Here is a 16,634-nt window from a genome sequence, read left to right as displayed (position 1 = left end):
CGGGAGAAAAGCTCTCACTTTCAGCCTACCAAAAGCCAGCGGAACACCAAGATATGTAAGGCCTAAAGAGCTTTTAGAAATGCCGAGAGATCTTTCAATGGTCCTGACTCTGGTTGATGTGAGTTTGGCTGAGCAGAATAGAGCCCTCTTATGGAGATTGATTTTTTGACCCAAGGCTCGTTGATGTGTCTAGGAAAGCTTTGAGGGCCCGGAGAGAAGGTTGGCCCCCATTGATGAAAAACAAAGTGTCATCTTCATATAGGAGGTGAGACACCTTCAGGCACCCCCTCCTGAGCTTGAATGGAGTACACATGTCCTGATCTATCAGGGATTTAATCCCTCTATTGAGCGATTCATCCGTTAGAATAAATAGACTAGGGGACAGGGGGTCACCCTTGCAGATCCCTCTCGATGACTTGAAAAACCCCGTCGCTTCACTGTTGATGAGAATAAAAAACCAAGCATTATTCCAATAATTTTCCACTATATTCACCTAGGGTACGCTGAATCCGAACCTCAATAATACTTGTTTCAGGAATTCCCAGTCTAGCTTGTCGTAGGCTTTTTCAATATTAAGTTTTATCACGATATTTCCGCCACGCACTTTTTTGTTTATTTTCCTTACCATTTCCTAAGCGAGAGTAATGCTCTCTGTTATCGATTTGCCCCTAACGAATGCTCCTTGCTTCGGAGAGATGAGAGAAGGAAGTGCTACATTCAGCCTAGCTGCGATGATGCTGGATATGATCTTGTATAAGTAGTTGCACAAGCTTATGGGCCTGAAATCTGAGAGGATTTTGGGGCAGCCATCTTTGGAATTAGGCAGATAAGGGAGGTTGAGACAGCCCTTGGGAAGTTTCCACCCTAAAAAATAAATGCTGCTACCTTAAGGAGATCATTGCCTACGATGTCCCAACAAGAAGAGAAGAAACTGCCTGAGAAGCCATCAGGCCCAGGGGCTCCGTCCTTGGGGAAGGCCTTCACTGCCTGTTGCACCTCAAGAAGCGTTGGAGGGGCCAAAAGATTTGCATTAACTTCTTGCGTAACTAAGGTGCGGATGTGAGCAAGAGTTGTCAAGTCGATCTCCATGCTATCAGCTGCAAACAGTCCCTCGAACTGACGGACAATTGCACTTTTAATATCAGCTAGATCTTCCAACTTGTGCCCAAATTCTAGCTCAATGAATCTAATAACTGACCTTCTCTGCTTATCCTTGGTTGAGGAGTGAAAGAGTTTAGTGTTCTTATCACCCTCCTCAAGCCAGCTGATCCTGTCTTTCTGCTTCCAAAAGGTCTCTTCCATTAGCTCCAATCTTCTAAGATTTGCTATGGCTGCTTAGAGCTGGAGCTGACTGATGCTGTTTGAAATAGAATCGAGCGGAGGGTTCTGCATCTGCATCTCTAAGTCTATAAGAGTCCACTCGGCTTGCTTAACCTGGGCGAAAATATTACCGAATACTTTTTTTGTTCCAAGTTCTGAGCGCCCTCTTGACGTTTTTTAACTTGAGAAGAATGTTGAACATGGGATGAATGGATTCAGTCGAATTCCAAGCTACTCTTACTACCTGCAAAAAATCATCATGCTGAACCCACATTCGCTGAAACCTGAAAGGCTTAGGACCCGAACTGGACTGATGGGGAAATACCAACAAAAGCAGGGCGTGATCTGAGTTGATTCGAGCGAGGTGTTCCACATAGAACGAGGGAAAGAAAGTGGACCATGTGCCACTGATGAGGACCCTGTCAAGCCTAGCCCTTACTCTGAAGGCACCAGACTGGTTGTTATACCACGTAAACTTGGACCCCATGAAGCCTGCATCCAAAAGGCCAGCGTTATTAATCACTTCAACAAACTACTAGGAACTAGGGATATCCTACGACCTTCTGCTTCTTCTCTCAAAAGCATTAGAGACAACATTAAAGTCTCCACTAATAGCCTATAGGCCCTGCAGAGATCTGGATAGAATAGATAACTCCTGCCAGAGAGATCTTCTGAGGCATCTATCACAGCTTGCGTACACAAATGAGAGGTTAATAGGAGACTGGAAATGCTGAATATTAATGACAACAGACAGAGATTGGGAAGATTTAAATAAAACTGAGAGCGATATGAAGCTATAGAAGAAAAGCCATTTAAGTCCGGTTCCCACTCTCTTTTTCTCATTGATCATGGGCTCTAGGATAGCCACGATCTAGGGATTGTGGGTGCTAATCAGTCTTCTTGTCGTTCTGATTGTCCTCTGATTACAGATACCGCGGGCATTCCAGACTAGGATTCTAACTATTAGTAAGATTCCCCACAAACTTAGCCCTCCGCTTCAACCTCCTCAGTCTGGATACACCAATTCCCCTGTTGGAGTGGTCTGAAGGTAGCTTCTATCTTGGACTACTACTCCCTGATGCAGTTATGGGCGCTGCCTCTGATGTATCATGGATTTGGACAGGTGACTAAAATAGTGGAGCTCTAATTTCAGATACCTCACCATCCTGCAGAGATCTAACATCATCCTCCTTGTTTGCAAAACGGGCCCTGTTGAAATAGGGCGAAAGATCCACTAAGAGACCAGAGCTTCGATTAAATGATTTTGACTATAACTGCAGAGGAGTGGAGATGTGTTACTGAGGGAGAGGGGTGTCAGATGTGGACAATAGGTTAAGTAACACCTCAAATGATGGATTGTGGAGAGTTGATGAACTATGAAATTTTACTATTTCCATCCCATGGTGTCCCGATGTGAGGGGGGAGCTGCCAGCTGATCTTGATGGGATGAGTTCTCTTCCATGTCTGGAACTATTCTCCTGGGAATCTGGATGACAATCAAGCTGCCTGAATACCTCAAGAGTGAGTTGAGATTGAGGTAGGAGACGCTATTGACATCTGCTGCTGCTAGAATCCCTGGGGTTGAGGATATAGGGGGAATTTGGTGGAGCAATAATAGGAGGTTGTTGTTGATCACTTCTTCTCTTAGACATCCCTGCGAGAGGGTGGGAGGGATATATGGGAGAACGGTTTGCTGCTACTGCTTGGCTATCTGATTATTGAAGGAGGTGAGTTACAAAGATGAGTTACACTTTATCTTTTATTAGAAATGACTTTTTCAGCTAACTAATGCAATCAAACAAAAAGAAAAACTCACAACTGATCATTAGGAGTGAGTGTAAGAATGCATCTCTTGAAAGAACTGCTGATATTAGATAAAGATCAAGTCCAATATATGAGTGTAGACCTAAATTACAACTAGGGATTATCACTAAGAATTACCGCTACTTGATTGTCGTTACTCCTAAGATAACTTGAGATAAAAGTAAATTGATATATTTGATTTGGTTTGATTAATGCATTGTGTGTATGTTTTCTCCTCTAATCTTCTTGCTATTGATAGATTTCTTCTGTTGTTCTCCTTTATGCATTTCTCTTCTTTACCGGACAATTATGATAACTAAGGAGTCGCCATGTCAGCCTCTTCTACTAGTCGAGTTCTATTTTCTGGCTTCTCAACCACGTTCCTCTTTTGAATGTGTCTCGGCCACACCTTGATCAATGCCAACTGTGATTTCGTGAAACATGGTCCCAATATCTCCAAACATCTTCCACATGCTATATATTTCCGCAATGATACATGTCCATTCCTGATTGGCTGTTATAGGAATGGTTAGAAATATGGTACAACATTGCCCCCACGTGGCCTCGCCTTTGATTGATTCCTCATTCGGCACAATAAATGTAACTGCTTGACTGGGCAAAAACATTAATTTTGACCATCGTGGTCGAACTTGACCATCTTGATTGAAAAATATCAAAGTTGGCCATCCTGATTTAAAAAAAAAAAAAAAAAAGAAGCAAATTTAACTGTCTTGGTCAAATTTAGCTGTCTTAGTCGAAAAACATCAAAGTCAACCATCTTGGTAAAAAAACATCAAATTCAATCATCTTAGTCGAATTTGTCTATCTTAGTTGAAAAACATCAAATTCAACCGTAACAATAGCGACTATCGGTCAATCCATTCCGGATAAGGCTTATGGTAGACTATGGTAATAGTACTACCGAGAACTTGGCCTACTACTTCTTAGACCAATTGCATAATTTAGTCATGATCTAAATGGTGTAGTTGAACCATTAGTGGTGGTTTCAAACTTATCTAGTTTTGTCTTCCATGATATGGTGGATTCCCTGGGAAGGACTACCCCCCAAGTATACCCTGGTTTCTTTCTTCAGGAATGGCATTCTTGACCTCCCATTCAGGTCGCCTAAACTCAATAAGCATTGGAGTGTTCCGCATCTCTTAGGCTAGTTAAATAAATTCAACTTCAGTCATAACTACATTGCATCAGTATTTTACTCTTTTAAATTGAACAATATAATTTTCGACCAATTCTCTTGACAATTGTCGAAATCGTGCAAGATCATCCATAGAAATTTCTCTGTCCTTATAAAAGAAGTGGGCATGAAACTTTTCTTCTATTTCTTGCCAAGTTCAGATCAAATTTGATAATAAATTAGAATAAAAGTAAAAGCTACCCCAATTAGTGAATGATTGAATAATTGTGATTTATAGTAATCATTATTAGCCAATTCCCCATACTTTATAGTAAAGATACTTATATATTCTATGGTCGAGTAACCAGTATCACCTGTAAATAGTGTAAAATCAAGTCGATAATTCATTGACAATGGATATTGCCGATCGACTTAATTAGGATAAAGCTTGTGATACACTGAAATAGTAGTTCGGCCAAGAACTTGATATGCTACCTCCTAGACCAGCTGCACAATTTAATAACAGTACCAATATTGTTGCCTAGCCATTAGAGGTGGCTTTAGACCAGTCGGGTACTGCTCCTCATTATAAGGTAGGTTTATAGGCAGAGACTGCATCCCAAGTATCCCTTGATTCCTGGTTTCATAGGCAAAATTCCTATTATCATGTTCAGGTTGTCTAAAAATCCGTAGGTGGTGATAAATTTCACATATCTAGAACTAGAACAGGGGCATGATGTATATTTCGCCGTAGAGGGGGTGCTAGTGGTTATTGGCTGTACCAGAGGTACTAGTGCCAGATTCTGAACTAAACTACGTCAATCTGTTGCTAAGGTGCAACATATGCCCTTTTAGTAAACATAGCCATCAACCGGTTCACGCTCTTAATCTGGCCACCCATCAATCTATTAATTGCTTCAGTTTGAACCCGTGATTGCTCAACTTGAATACGTGACAATTCTGCAATGTGCTGAATTCCCCTTTGAATATCGACCATCTCGGCTGACATAATCTCAAGGGGTTCAAACTGAGATGTCGATGTTCTATCTGGATTTAGAAGAGCAAGAATCGGATTGGGTGGTAGATTCACTTGCTCGGGTACCTGTTGAACCTACAACTCTTTGTCCAGGGTAGGAGGTTCATTAGTTGCATCATTAGTAGCTACAAAAATATTTTAATTCCACCTCTTTAGCTCATGATTCCACAAAACTTTTGTATGGGTAAGTATAATTAGTGTCCCATTGGGCGTGCTAAAAATTGTTCTTTTTGCACAGCCAGTATAAAATCAATATTTATGGTAGCCAAATAATTGTGTGAATCCCACCTGGTGTGCCAAAAATTATTGGCACTTAATTTATTTTCTGTGACGTGCAGTGTGTGGGCGTGCCAGAATCAATTAGTGGCTCAATTCAAATCAATCAACTTTGACCTTAAGCACCAAATAAGTAGATACATCAAACTTGACAGTATATAACGAATTTGAGCAGATTCATCACCTACTCAGCCACTCGCATAATATCTGTAATGATCATATGATAATCAGAAGGTGGGGTTCTTCCTTCGAAGATAGGTTACACTTTCCTTTCACTAGAAAGGGCTTTTTCAGTAAACTACGGCAATCAAACAAAAGAAAAAACTCACAATCGATTACTAGGAGTGAATGAAAGAATGTGCTTCTTAAAAGAATTGCTGATATTGGATAAGGGTCCAGCATATGATCATATACATGAATTACAACTAAGGAGTGAGATCTTTATTGTCATGAATGATATGAACTGTGCATTTTGTTGTGCATTAGTTTGACAGGTAGGAGTGTTAAATCAAAGGAGTTTTTCAGTGGCAAGAGGAAGTGAAGGTAGAGTTGCACCATCCTTTTTGTTGACAATTGATCAATGCTTGGGCCATTTGTTTAAACTATTTAGGAGGAAAGATATGATTGTCAAACTATTGAAGTATATATCCAATGAAATCAATAGTCCAAATTGAAAATAGGCCATTTATCTTAATCAATTTGGAAGCAAGTTAGAATTGATTCTCAAAGAGTATTTCACATGGAAAAGAGAACATTCTTGTGAGGGCGTTATTTTCAAAAGATGACAATGAGGAACTCATTGTCTTTAATATTTTCTTTTCTAGGGAATTTTACAAAAGATAATATGAAATTTACATTCCGGTATCTATTTCAAAAACTAGCTCATTAATAGATATAATTATCATTTCATTGCCTTCCGTTACACTGCCATGCCAGTAAAGGAGATGCAGGTGAGTCACCTCATGTTAGACCAAGGATCCAAAAATCAATTCTCCATATGCAATTCAGTTGGACCATATGATTGGAAACAATGTACAGGGCAACACTTACTTTCCAAACCATTTCCATTAGTGTGGCCTAAATGAATCACGAATGTGTATGATTTTGGGTTATAAGCCTAATTTTATGTGGAATCGAATGGTTGAAGTGGATATATATAATTATCAAGACAAGCCTTATAAAAACCAAGGGTGGACATCTCTCTCAACTATTTCCTTTGGTGTTGTTCACCGAAAGCACCAGTTAGCCTCATTTCTTTTTTGTCTTTGTGCCCAATATGAGATTAAATATTTAATGGTCAGTGTGGATCTTATATAAACATTACATAAGCCCTGACAAAAGCAAGAGCTGCTTTCCTTGCCATTCCGTTTGTCTAAGTAATCTATTGGTATGGTTGGAAAGGCATACTGGGACTTGATTTTTGGCCAGGCTTATGGTGATGTGTATCTAAAAACTACTTTTACCCTTAGACGCCCGATCTCATTTTAGGCCTCGAGGGGATTAGGCTAACTTATAATTCATGTATAATTCATGTGGGCCACACTAAAGAAAACTATTGGGAGAGAGATACCCACCCTCAATTATTACGGGGCCAACAATAATGATTGTACTCTAATCATTAAATGCCATACCAAAATATAGGTCTGAGGCCTAAAAAATTAGGCTGATCTATTATTTAGGTGGGCCATAAATGTGAAATAGTTTGGAAGGTGATCATTGTCCCATATACTTTGCAATCATGTGATCCACTCGATTCATGGATGGGGGTGATTTTTTTTATTTTTTATTTATTTTTTAAAGAAGCAAATTTCATTTCTGTATGGGAACTGTACTGCAAACTGAACAATTCGGGCCTACCCGGGGGATCACCTCGGATAGGCTTATCGTAATGACTACAAACAGCCTAAAGACAAGAGTCGCCCAAGGGAGCCTTCCTAATATCCTTGACTGTCCACTTTATCTAGGAAGTACAGGCCTCTGATCTGTGGTGGGAGGTCCAAAATATTCCTGAAAAAAGTGAAGGATTGGTTATCACTCCTGAGCTGAGCCAACCCATCCGCTAAACCGTTAATCTCTCTGAATATGTGGGAAACAGAGTACTGGACCTAGGTTTTAAGGTTAAAGATTCTTCTTACCCACTATTTCCAATACTAAGCAGGGAATCATCTCTCGTTTAGGAGACCCACCACAAGCCTAGAGTCGGATTCCACGTCCACTCTATCCATCCCATATTTAGTGCAAAGCAAGAGCCCATCCCACACCGCCCGCAATTCCGCGTGGTTGTTGGAGCCGACCTTGTACCCGGCTAAGAATGCAAATAGGAACTTACCATCATGCTCTCTATAAATGCCTCCTCCCCTTGACTGACCTGGGTTTCCTCGAGCAGACCCATCAATGTTGAGCTTGGACCAGCCTAGCTGAGGCTTGGCCCATTTAACCCACTTGAACATGTGTTGAATTGGCGGCGTGGGGGGGTGGCCCAACAGGGAATGGGATAACTCCTCAGTCAACCTTCTTTTTTTTACTGATTTCAAGCTTGAGTGCAGCATCCTACACCACCAAAAAATTTTGAAAATAGCTGTTGTAGCTTTACATGGCTTACCATCGAATTTACTAGAATTTTTAGATCGCCATATCTCCCAGACCACCAAGCTGGGGATGAGTTTCCAGAGTGGAGAGACAGACCCCCCAGGTGAGCATGTAAGCCACCACTGATTCAACCTGCCCTCCATCGAAATGGGAGGTAGGGGTGGGATGCCGAATATGGCACTAAAGTGATGCTAAATCTTCCTAGCCAGCCCTCCAAACAGGAAAAGATGATCCACTGATTTAGTAGATGAAAGGCCCTCGTCGGCACAACAAACTCACGAAGAGGCCAAGCTGATACCTCTTTGCTGAATTCTATCCTCCACCGCAATGGCCTCAAGCAGCAATCTGCAAACAAATGTGGACATTTTTAGCAGAAGTTTCCTGTGCCAAACCAAGGCAGCCCAGCTCTTACGAGGGGAGATAGCCCTACAGAGATTCCAAGCAGATTTCGATGAGAATTTACCCAAAGGATCCAAGGGCTGGAAGCAAACGTCCCTCTTTGCCAACGTGGTGAATCCACCCTGGAATATGAAGTCAACGACATCTTGAGGAAAGAAGAGGAACACCAAGGAGGGAGGGAGAGGGCTAGAGACGCCCAGAAAATCGTTTACTAACATAAACTCGAGGGAATCTGGAATGGCCCTGTCCGCACAGAGGCGAAGCGGGCCCAACCCAGACCAATTGACATCCTAGAGATTCATGGTGCCCTGCCTAACATCCCATTAGATGTTCTCCTCCACCAAGGGGAAGAAGGACCTAACTCTCTTCCAAATAGGGGAAGGAAGAGGGGAAGCCCGACCCACAGTTGAGTATTCGAAATCGCCAGGATGCAGGGCTCTCATCAGCACAGCCCATAGGCTATTTCCTACCCCATACATAGCTGACCAGGCCAGCTTCAGCCGAAAATTCTTCAAAACCTCTCTCAGAGATTTGATGCCCAGCCCACCTTCACTATGGGGCTTGACGATCTTCTTCCAACTGATCTAACGAAACTTTTTTCTACTATCAACCCACCCCCAGAAGAAGTTAGCAAACACCCTCTCTAGATTATCAAGGACCTGCAGCGGAACCTGCATCGTTGCCAAGACGTGGATTGGGATGCTCCCCAGCACATGCCGAATCAACGTGGCTCTACCTGCTTGAGAAAGGAACCTCTCGTTCCAGTTGTTCACCCGTCTCTGAATTTTATCGAGGAATTGAAAATTTGATTTCTTAACTCTCCCACTAGAGATTGGCACACCTAGGTACCTGGAAGCAGTTACGGACCTGGACATGCCCAAGATATGTTCAATGCTTCTAACTCTCCCCGATGACAACTTGAAAGAACAGTAGAATGAACTCTTGTTATAGTTGATCTTCTGGCTTGATGCATTCTGGAAGGCCTGAAGTAAACCCAAGACAACCTGGATCGAGGCCTTAGAGCCGTTTAGAAACAGAAGGGTGTTATCAGCAAAGAGGAGATGGGAGATAAGGGGACACCCCCTCTTGAGTTTGAAGGGCTAACTGTGCCCTCGTTCCATCAGGAATTTGAAGCCTCTACTCAATGCCTCAGCCGCAAGAATTAACAGCCTGGGGGAGAACGGGTCCCCCTGGCGCATGCCCCTTGAGGACCTAAAGAATCCCGCCACTTCGCCATTTATGAGCACTGAAAATCAGCAATTGTTCCAGCAAGATTCCACTAATTTGATCCAACTACAACTGAACCCGAAGTTGTGCAGAGCTGCTTGAGGAAATTCCAATCGACTTTATCGTAGGCCTTCTCCATATCCAATTTGAGGATCACATTCCCACCCTGAACCTTCGTACCTATTTCCCTGAACATTTCCTACGCTATGGCAATGTTTTACGCAATAGACCTACCCTTAGTGAAGGCACCTTGTTTAGCTGAAATAACCTTAGGGAGGAGAAGACTTAGCCTTGTCGCCAGGATCTTTGCAAATACCTTATATATACAGTTACAGAGGCTGATGGCCCGATAGTCCCCAAAGGAAGAAGCCACCTCCAATTTAGGGATGAGACAAATGAGAGAAGACATGAACGCTTTTGGAAAACCATTGCCTTCGAATAGATACAACACCGCCTTGTGAAGATAAAGACCTAAGATGGGCCAACAGGCAGAAAAGAATCCCCCCTGAAAACCCGTTAAGACCAGCAGCCCCAGCTATTGGCAGGCCGTTGACTGCCTGAAAGACCTTGGAGAGGGCTGGAGGGGCCATCAGATCATCGTTATCCTGGGCCGTAAGGAAGGGAGGAATAGCAAAGGAGAGGTCCGTCTCCTGAATGGATTCATCGGCCTTTAAGGAATCTGTAAAATACTTAACAGCTTCCGATTTAATAGCTTCTTGGTCTGACACAGATTGCCCAGCACCAACATTTATGGAAGAGATAAAGCTCCTTCTAATTCTTTCATTGGCCATTGAGTGAAAGAATTTCTTGTTTCTATCCCCTTCCTCCAACTAGCTATTCTGCGATTTTTGCTTCCAATATACTTCTTCCATGAGCTCAACATGGGCCAGGTGTTGACGAGCTGAAGCAACATCAGATTGCAGGATGCTGCCGAGCTTTGCATGCGATTTTCTAGGGTTTCAAGTGCCTAGGCAACTTCCTTAACTTGGAGGAATATATTCCCAAAAATCTCCTTGTTCCATTTTTTAAGAACCTGCTTCATTTTCCTCAGCTTTAGCTGCAGGTTGAGCATGGGCTGTTGAGATAAGTCCTCCTTTTAAGCATTAGAAACGACCTGAAGGAAGGAGTTGTGAAGGGCCCACATCCTCTGATACCGGAATGGCCTGGCAACAGATGTAGAAGGCCTGGGGAAGACCAGAAGGAGGGGATAATGATCAGAGGAGGCCCTGGGGAGGTATTCCACTCTAAATCTCGGGAAGAGGTTCCCACACTCTATTTATAAGGGCTCTGTCCAGCTTGGCCCAAATGCGAGCATTACCTGCCTGGTTATTGCTCTAAGTAAATCTATTCCCCAAAAACCCTGCATCCAGAAGGCCAGCATTATTGATGGCTTTAACAAATTTCAAAGAGCTGCCGAAATCTGGATTCCTGCTGCCCCTTCTCTCTGTTGCCTCAGTTACTGCATTAAAATCTCCAATGACTGCCCACGGACTGATGACTGTGTTACCGAAATCTACCATGTCCTGCCACAGCGACCTCCTAGCTATCCTGTCACATTTGTCATAAACAATAGAAAGAAGAATAGGAGCCTGGACGTTTTGCAAAAGGATGGTCATAGAAAGCATTTGGTTAGTGCTAGATAGGACAGAAACTTATAGGTGACTCTTATAAAATACCCAAACCTTCCCTCCTGCAACACCGTTGGAAACTGAGGAGTGAAATCCCATCTTTAGGCCAATGCTCACCCTCTTGTCGTCTCTCAACATTGGGTCAAGGATGGCCACCATCCAAGGGTTATTATTGTTGATCAAACTGACTACCGTTCTTATAGTAGCCACATTACCAACCCCTCGGGCATTCCATGGCGTTCCATGCAAGGACTTTATCCATCAGTCACACAACTTGAATTCACAGCCCTCCTCTTAATTCTCCACAATCTACTCTTCCATTGCCCCTCCTCAGCCTTGCCTTGGACCTTTCTTCTAGCCTTTATCTTTTTCCTACCCGTGATCTCAATTGCAGGACTAACCCCAAGACATATTGGTGTAATCCTTCCCAAAACACCCTAGACTTAAGGTTCCAGGTTGGTTGATGGGCTGAGCAAGAGGTCCTCATCATTGGTAGATTCCATTGAGCGACTTGAGCTCCTCCGATCTCCATTATCTTCCTGAAGAAGAATCGTTTCGTCCATGTTGATACACGCCCTACTCTCGAAGTAGGGAGATAGATCGACCGCAATGTTTAGACAACCTGAAGCTTCCTAGCCTATCTCAGTGATGGATTTGGGGGTAGTCCTCCTATCCCCTAGAGGAGACCTCTCTGTAATCTTCCCAGTGTAAGCCTGCTCGTTGGTGCACCAACCTTTCAATTTGGATCTACAGTGAGTTGGGATTCCGATTACAAGAGCTGCAAATGTGCTTAGTTGAAGTAGATGAATGTCCTTGAGGGGGTGGGTCCCCCTTGATTTATAGGAGGAGTGCTGATTTCCCCAGAATGGTCTATAGAGTGGGGAGTTCTGTTAGAATTAAGAGGATCACCCAGACAAGACTCCTCTTTGGACAGAGCTACTCTAACAGACGGATTGCCAACGATTGATGGGAGTCTTAACATAGAAGAGAGCCTTGGAGATTGGCAAACCACAACAGGGGACCTGGTTACAGAGGACCTTCCAGCATTGGACATGAGGGACAGACTGCCAATCAGACAGTGAACACCCGACCTCTCCATTCCAGCATTTCTACAAACGGGGCTAGTGCTACCATTCCCCTGGGCTGGGTTGGGACCAAACCTTTTGGCCATCCACTCTCTTGTACTAGATATAGCTTGAACAAAAGATTCCACCAGCAGATGACCCAGTCTCTGTTGGGGTTTGTAGTGCCCATATCGCCATTAACACAAACAGGATTTGTGCATACCTTCCCCTGGGCTACAATGATTCTTAGATCCTCCCCATTAGTCGTATAAGGAGTCCCCTGTTCTATACCCTCTTCAGGAGGAGACACCGAGGCTGGAGCACCCAATACCTGAGGGCTTTCTATCTCTGCATTCACCGGGAAAACTTGACCTGCAACAATCAATTTCAAGACTTGCCCCATATCGACAGCCGCACGCAGCTGGATCTTCACTCTGGTGAACATCTGGAAGAGCCCACATCTACTGCAGGTATCAATCCCAATTACTTTCCCAAAATAGTTTCCCAGGTCCAAAATGACCCCCTTCATCCATGCATGGGCCGGAATCCCGAATAGTCGAATCCAGGAACCATTCTGCCGAACCGTCTCGAGTGGAGTCCACGGATAGATTGATATCAGACCCATAAGACGATGTAGAACTACATCTTCCTTGAAACCCTTAAACTCTTCATCAGACTTAAGGACAATAAGGAACCTATCTGGAGCGATTTGAGCCATGTCGATTGCCGATGCCATATAGGAGTCCCTTATTGCTGAGACTCAGGATTGATGTTGAGTTGTTCGCAGAGACTCCCACCAAACCCCATTTCAGTGTTTCCAGCTGGGAGGCCACTGCCTCAGGATCGGCCGTTGTGGAGATACCTTCCTGTATAGGAATGGGTAGCCGACTCCTGGTGTCGTTTCGAACCACCCCCGCATAGGAAGAGCCATCTACCTGCCTGGATTGGGTCGGTGGTTCAACACTTGGTGATTGCCCTTGAGCAACCTTTGCCTTAGGTTTAGCCTCACGAATAGAGACAATCCTTCCATCTATTCTCTTACCATCCAGAACCCCTAATGCCTCTCGTCCCTCATACTCTCGTACCAGAATCTCACAAACCCATACCCTCTGGGTCTTCTCGAATCCAGAAACGTTGGTATGAATAAATCCATTACCTTACTGTACCTTTGGAAAATGGAAAATAAATTTTGTTGGGTACAGTGCAATGGGAGGTTTCTCACGAAGAAGCTAAATCCCAAATCCGCACCTCTTCTCGTTTCCCGGTCTCGATCTAGAGAAACCCCTCCCCTGGAAGGGGCTCTACCTCTGCTCCGCATTCACCTTCCCCCAAGCTTGCTCTGACATAAATATCATGGTTGCTCGTACGCTCACCCAACCGTCCATTCAAAAAAATGTACCATAAGGCAGCGGAATGAGATAATAATTATATAGATTAATGAGGTATTTTTTTGAAAACCTTTTTGAGAAAAGGCACCAGAATGTAAATTCCTAAAATTTTCTATCTTCTTACTGGGAATTGTTACCAAAAGTGCATAGTGCAATTCAAGCACCGATAGAAATGCATGCACGCAGAATAATCCTAAAAGACGGACGGATCTAACATTAAGGAATTAGATGATCATCTCCTCAGGTCATTGTACATAAGTTCTCTGCATGACCCTCCTCATAATACAAGGTCCAAACATGAAGGGCGATGGTGGTTGTTATTTTGTTGGACCCCAAACGGATAGCCCATATCCCAAAATTAGGGCGACCTGGCCGTGGTAGCCATCTGATCATTGTCCAGCCTAATGAATGTTTAGCACAATACTCCAAATTCAACCAGAAATTTTTGTTATCTTCAGATTTTTCCAGTCATCACAATCTCCAGCATATATCCAATCGACATGATGACCCACCTAGATGAACACTACCTCTTTTTTATTTTCATTTCTTTTCTTTCTTTCTTATTTTATTTTATTTTATTTTATTTTAAAATTTTTTTACACGCACTTTCACCACCCACCTATGGATACTTGAACCCTTGACCCGGTGTTGAAACTCCCAGGAGTCTACCACCCAAGCAAGAGCTACCATTAAAACATTCTAACAATATTCTTTTATTGGAGATTGGAAAATTATGTATTCATTGCTTTTTGTGATATTGGGCAGGCCTTTGTTGTGGGACATGACTGGGGTGCTGTAGTTGCTTGGCACCTTTGCCTCTTTAGGCCGGACATGGTCAAAGCACTTGTTAATTTGGGTGTACCATTCTGGCCACGTTCGCCAAATATCAAGCCCAAGACACTAAGGCAGAAGTTTGGAGACGGTTTCTACATTTCTCAATTCCAGGTTAGTCGGTTCCTCCTCTTCTTCTTTGATGCAAAATGTAATTGTAGTAGGGCTGTCTGGATGAGCTAATAATCAGGTTAATCCATCCACTGGGCCCTAATAAGAATGGCTAATATATACTTGTGTGCGTGCGGGCATGTGTGCGTGCACACACAATTCATTCTGTAAATAACAATTCATTCAATATAGTTTTAGTGATCGCTTCGCTTTTTCTACACACCTGCTACATGAGGCATATACAAATTTCTTCCATTGAATTTACATTTTAGAAACTTTGTAATGGTTCATTTCACACTGCAGGAACCTGGAAGAGCAGAGAAGGCTTTCGGTCTCTACGATCACTTGACACTTATGAAAAAGTTTCATTTGATTGATAAGCCTGATCTAATCGCTCCTCCTGGAATGGAGATAATCGATTTCCTTGACACCCCATCGTCTTTGCCTGCATGGATTACTGAGGAAGAACTCCAATACTTTGCTAGCAAGTTTCAAAAATCAGGCTTCACGGGACCCTTGAATTACTACCGTGCCATGGACCTGTATGAGTACTCTACTTAACACGTTTACAGATATGTAGATGTCTATATCGATGGCTTAGGATCATTGAAATGTGTTGTCCCACCGGTGCTCACATGCAAAGATGATCAGAACTGTCCATGCTTGCATCCAACTAGTAAGTCAATGGTCAGGATTGTTTTTCAAGCATGATTGTTGGATCATAGACATCCAAAATACCGCAGACAGTATGGACACTTCCAAATAACTGATCATGTTTTCATGTGTGCTCCATGGAGGCATATGCTGGTGATCCCAAGCGTCTAGCATTAGATGTGAATTTTAAGCCCACATGCGTGTACAAGGCATACCATCCACAAGCCATGTGCAATAGTGGTAGGTATGTATGCCATCTTAGCCATTCATCAGGTGTGTCTGACAAGTATTCCTTTTTGCTGTAATCTGCCGCCAACCTGATTAGTAGACCAACCGAATGGATGGTTTGGATCTTGCGTTTACGTGATGGATGGACTGCGAGCTTAACTCACTGGTTTCATTATATAGGAATTGGGAGCTGCTTGCACCCTGGCAAGGATCAAAGATTTCGGTTCCAACGAAGTTCATAGCTGGTGACAAAGACATTGGGTTTCATTCCTTTGGCATAAAGGATTATATCATGGGAAGTGATTTCAAGAGATGTGTGCCCAACGTTGAAGTCGTCGTGATCGACGGTTATCACTTCATCCAGCAAGAGAAAGCAAAAGAAGTGACGAATGAAATTCTATCCTTTTTGGCTAATTTTTCTAATGTATGATATTGAGTATTCTAATTAAAATTATCAAAATAAAAAAGTAAATTCTAGAAATTCTACATTATGGAACTCCTTCACCACAATGGCGGTATATATGTTATCTAACGGGACTTCAATATTCGATGGTTAAGATCAATTTCCTTCCTTTTTAAGAGTGTGTTGGGATCGATGCACTATCAAACTAATTATTATTCATAGTACTTGAACTTCAAGAGACTACTTTTCATTTCTCGGAGAATGACATGATATATAGAAGATATGGAAGATCTCTGTAAATCTAGAGACATCCTAACTGATATATATATTTTTTAACATAAAATGAAATATTTTAATATAGAAGATTACCCAGTATATTCTAACATTAGTTATGGTACCAAATTAAAATTAAGTCTAAGCCTGATTTTGGCAGGCCCGGAGCCTTTCACGTTTGATTAATCACAATAGGCAGTGTTTTCTTTTGCATATATGCTATTATGGAAGTTTTAGAAAAAAAAAAAAAAAAACTAAAATGCTGCTAA

General features: G+C 42.7%; 1 protein-coding gene across 1 annotated transcript in view; it reads left to right on the top strand.

Moving 5' to 3' along the window:
- The window catches only part of LOC131233156 (uncharacterized), a 40,338-nt gene extending 23,996 nt beyond the window's left edge, over positions 1-16,342 (top strand). The window contains exons 2-4 of the mRNA XM_058229768.1: positions 14,631-14,810; positions 15,111-15,349; positions 15,870-16,342. Of these exons, the coding sequence (XP_058085751.1) occupies positions 14,631-14,810; positions 15,111-15,349; positions 15,870-16,119 (669 nt within the window). The 3' untranslated portion in view covers positions 16,120-16,342. The remainder of the gene's footprint in view (positions 1-14,630; positions 14,811-15,110; positions 15,350-15,869) is intronic.
- Positions 16,343-16,634: the final 292 nt, after the last annotated feature.

The sequence above is a fragment of the Magnolia sinica genome, chromosome 18 (genome assembly GCF_029962835.1).
Source record: "Magnolia sinica isolate HGM2019 chromosome 18, MsV1, whole genome shotgun sequence".
Lineage (NCBI taxonomy): Eukaryota > Viridiplantae > Streptophyta > Magnoliopsida > Magnoliales > Magnoliaceae > Magnolia > Magnolia sinica.
The sequence above is the reverse complement of the archived record's forward strand: the minus strand, read 5'-3'. Positions and strand labels throughout refer to the sequence as shown.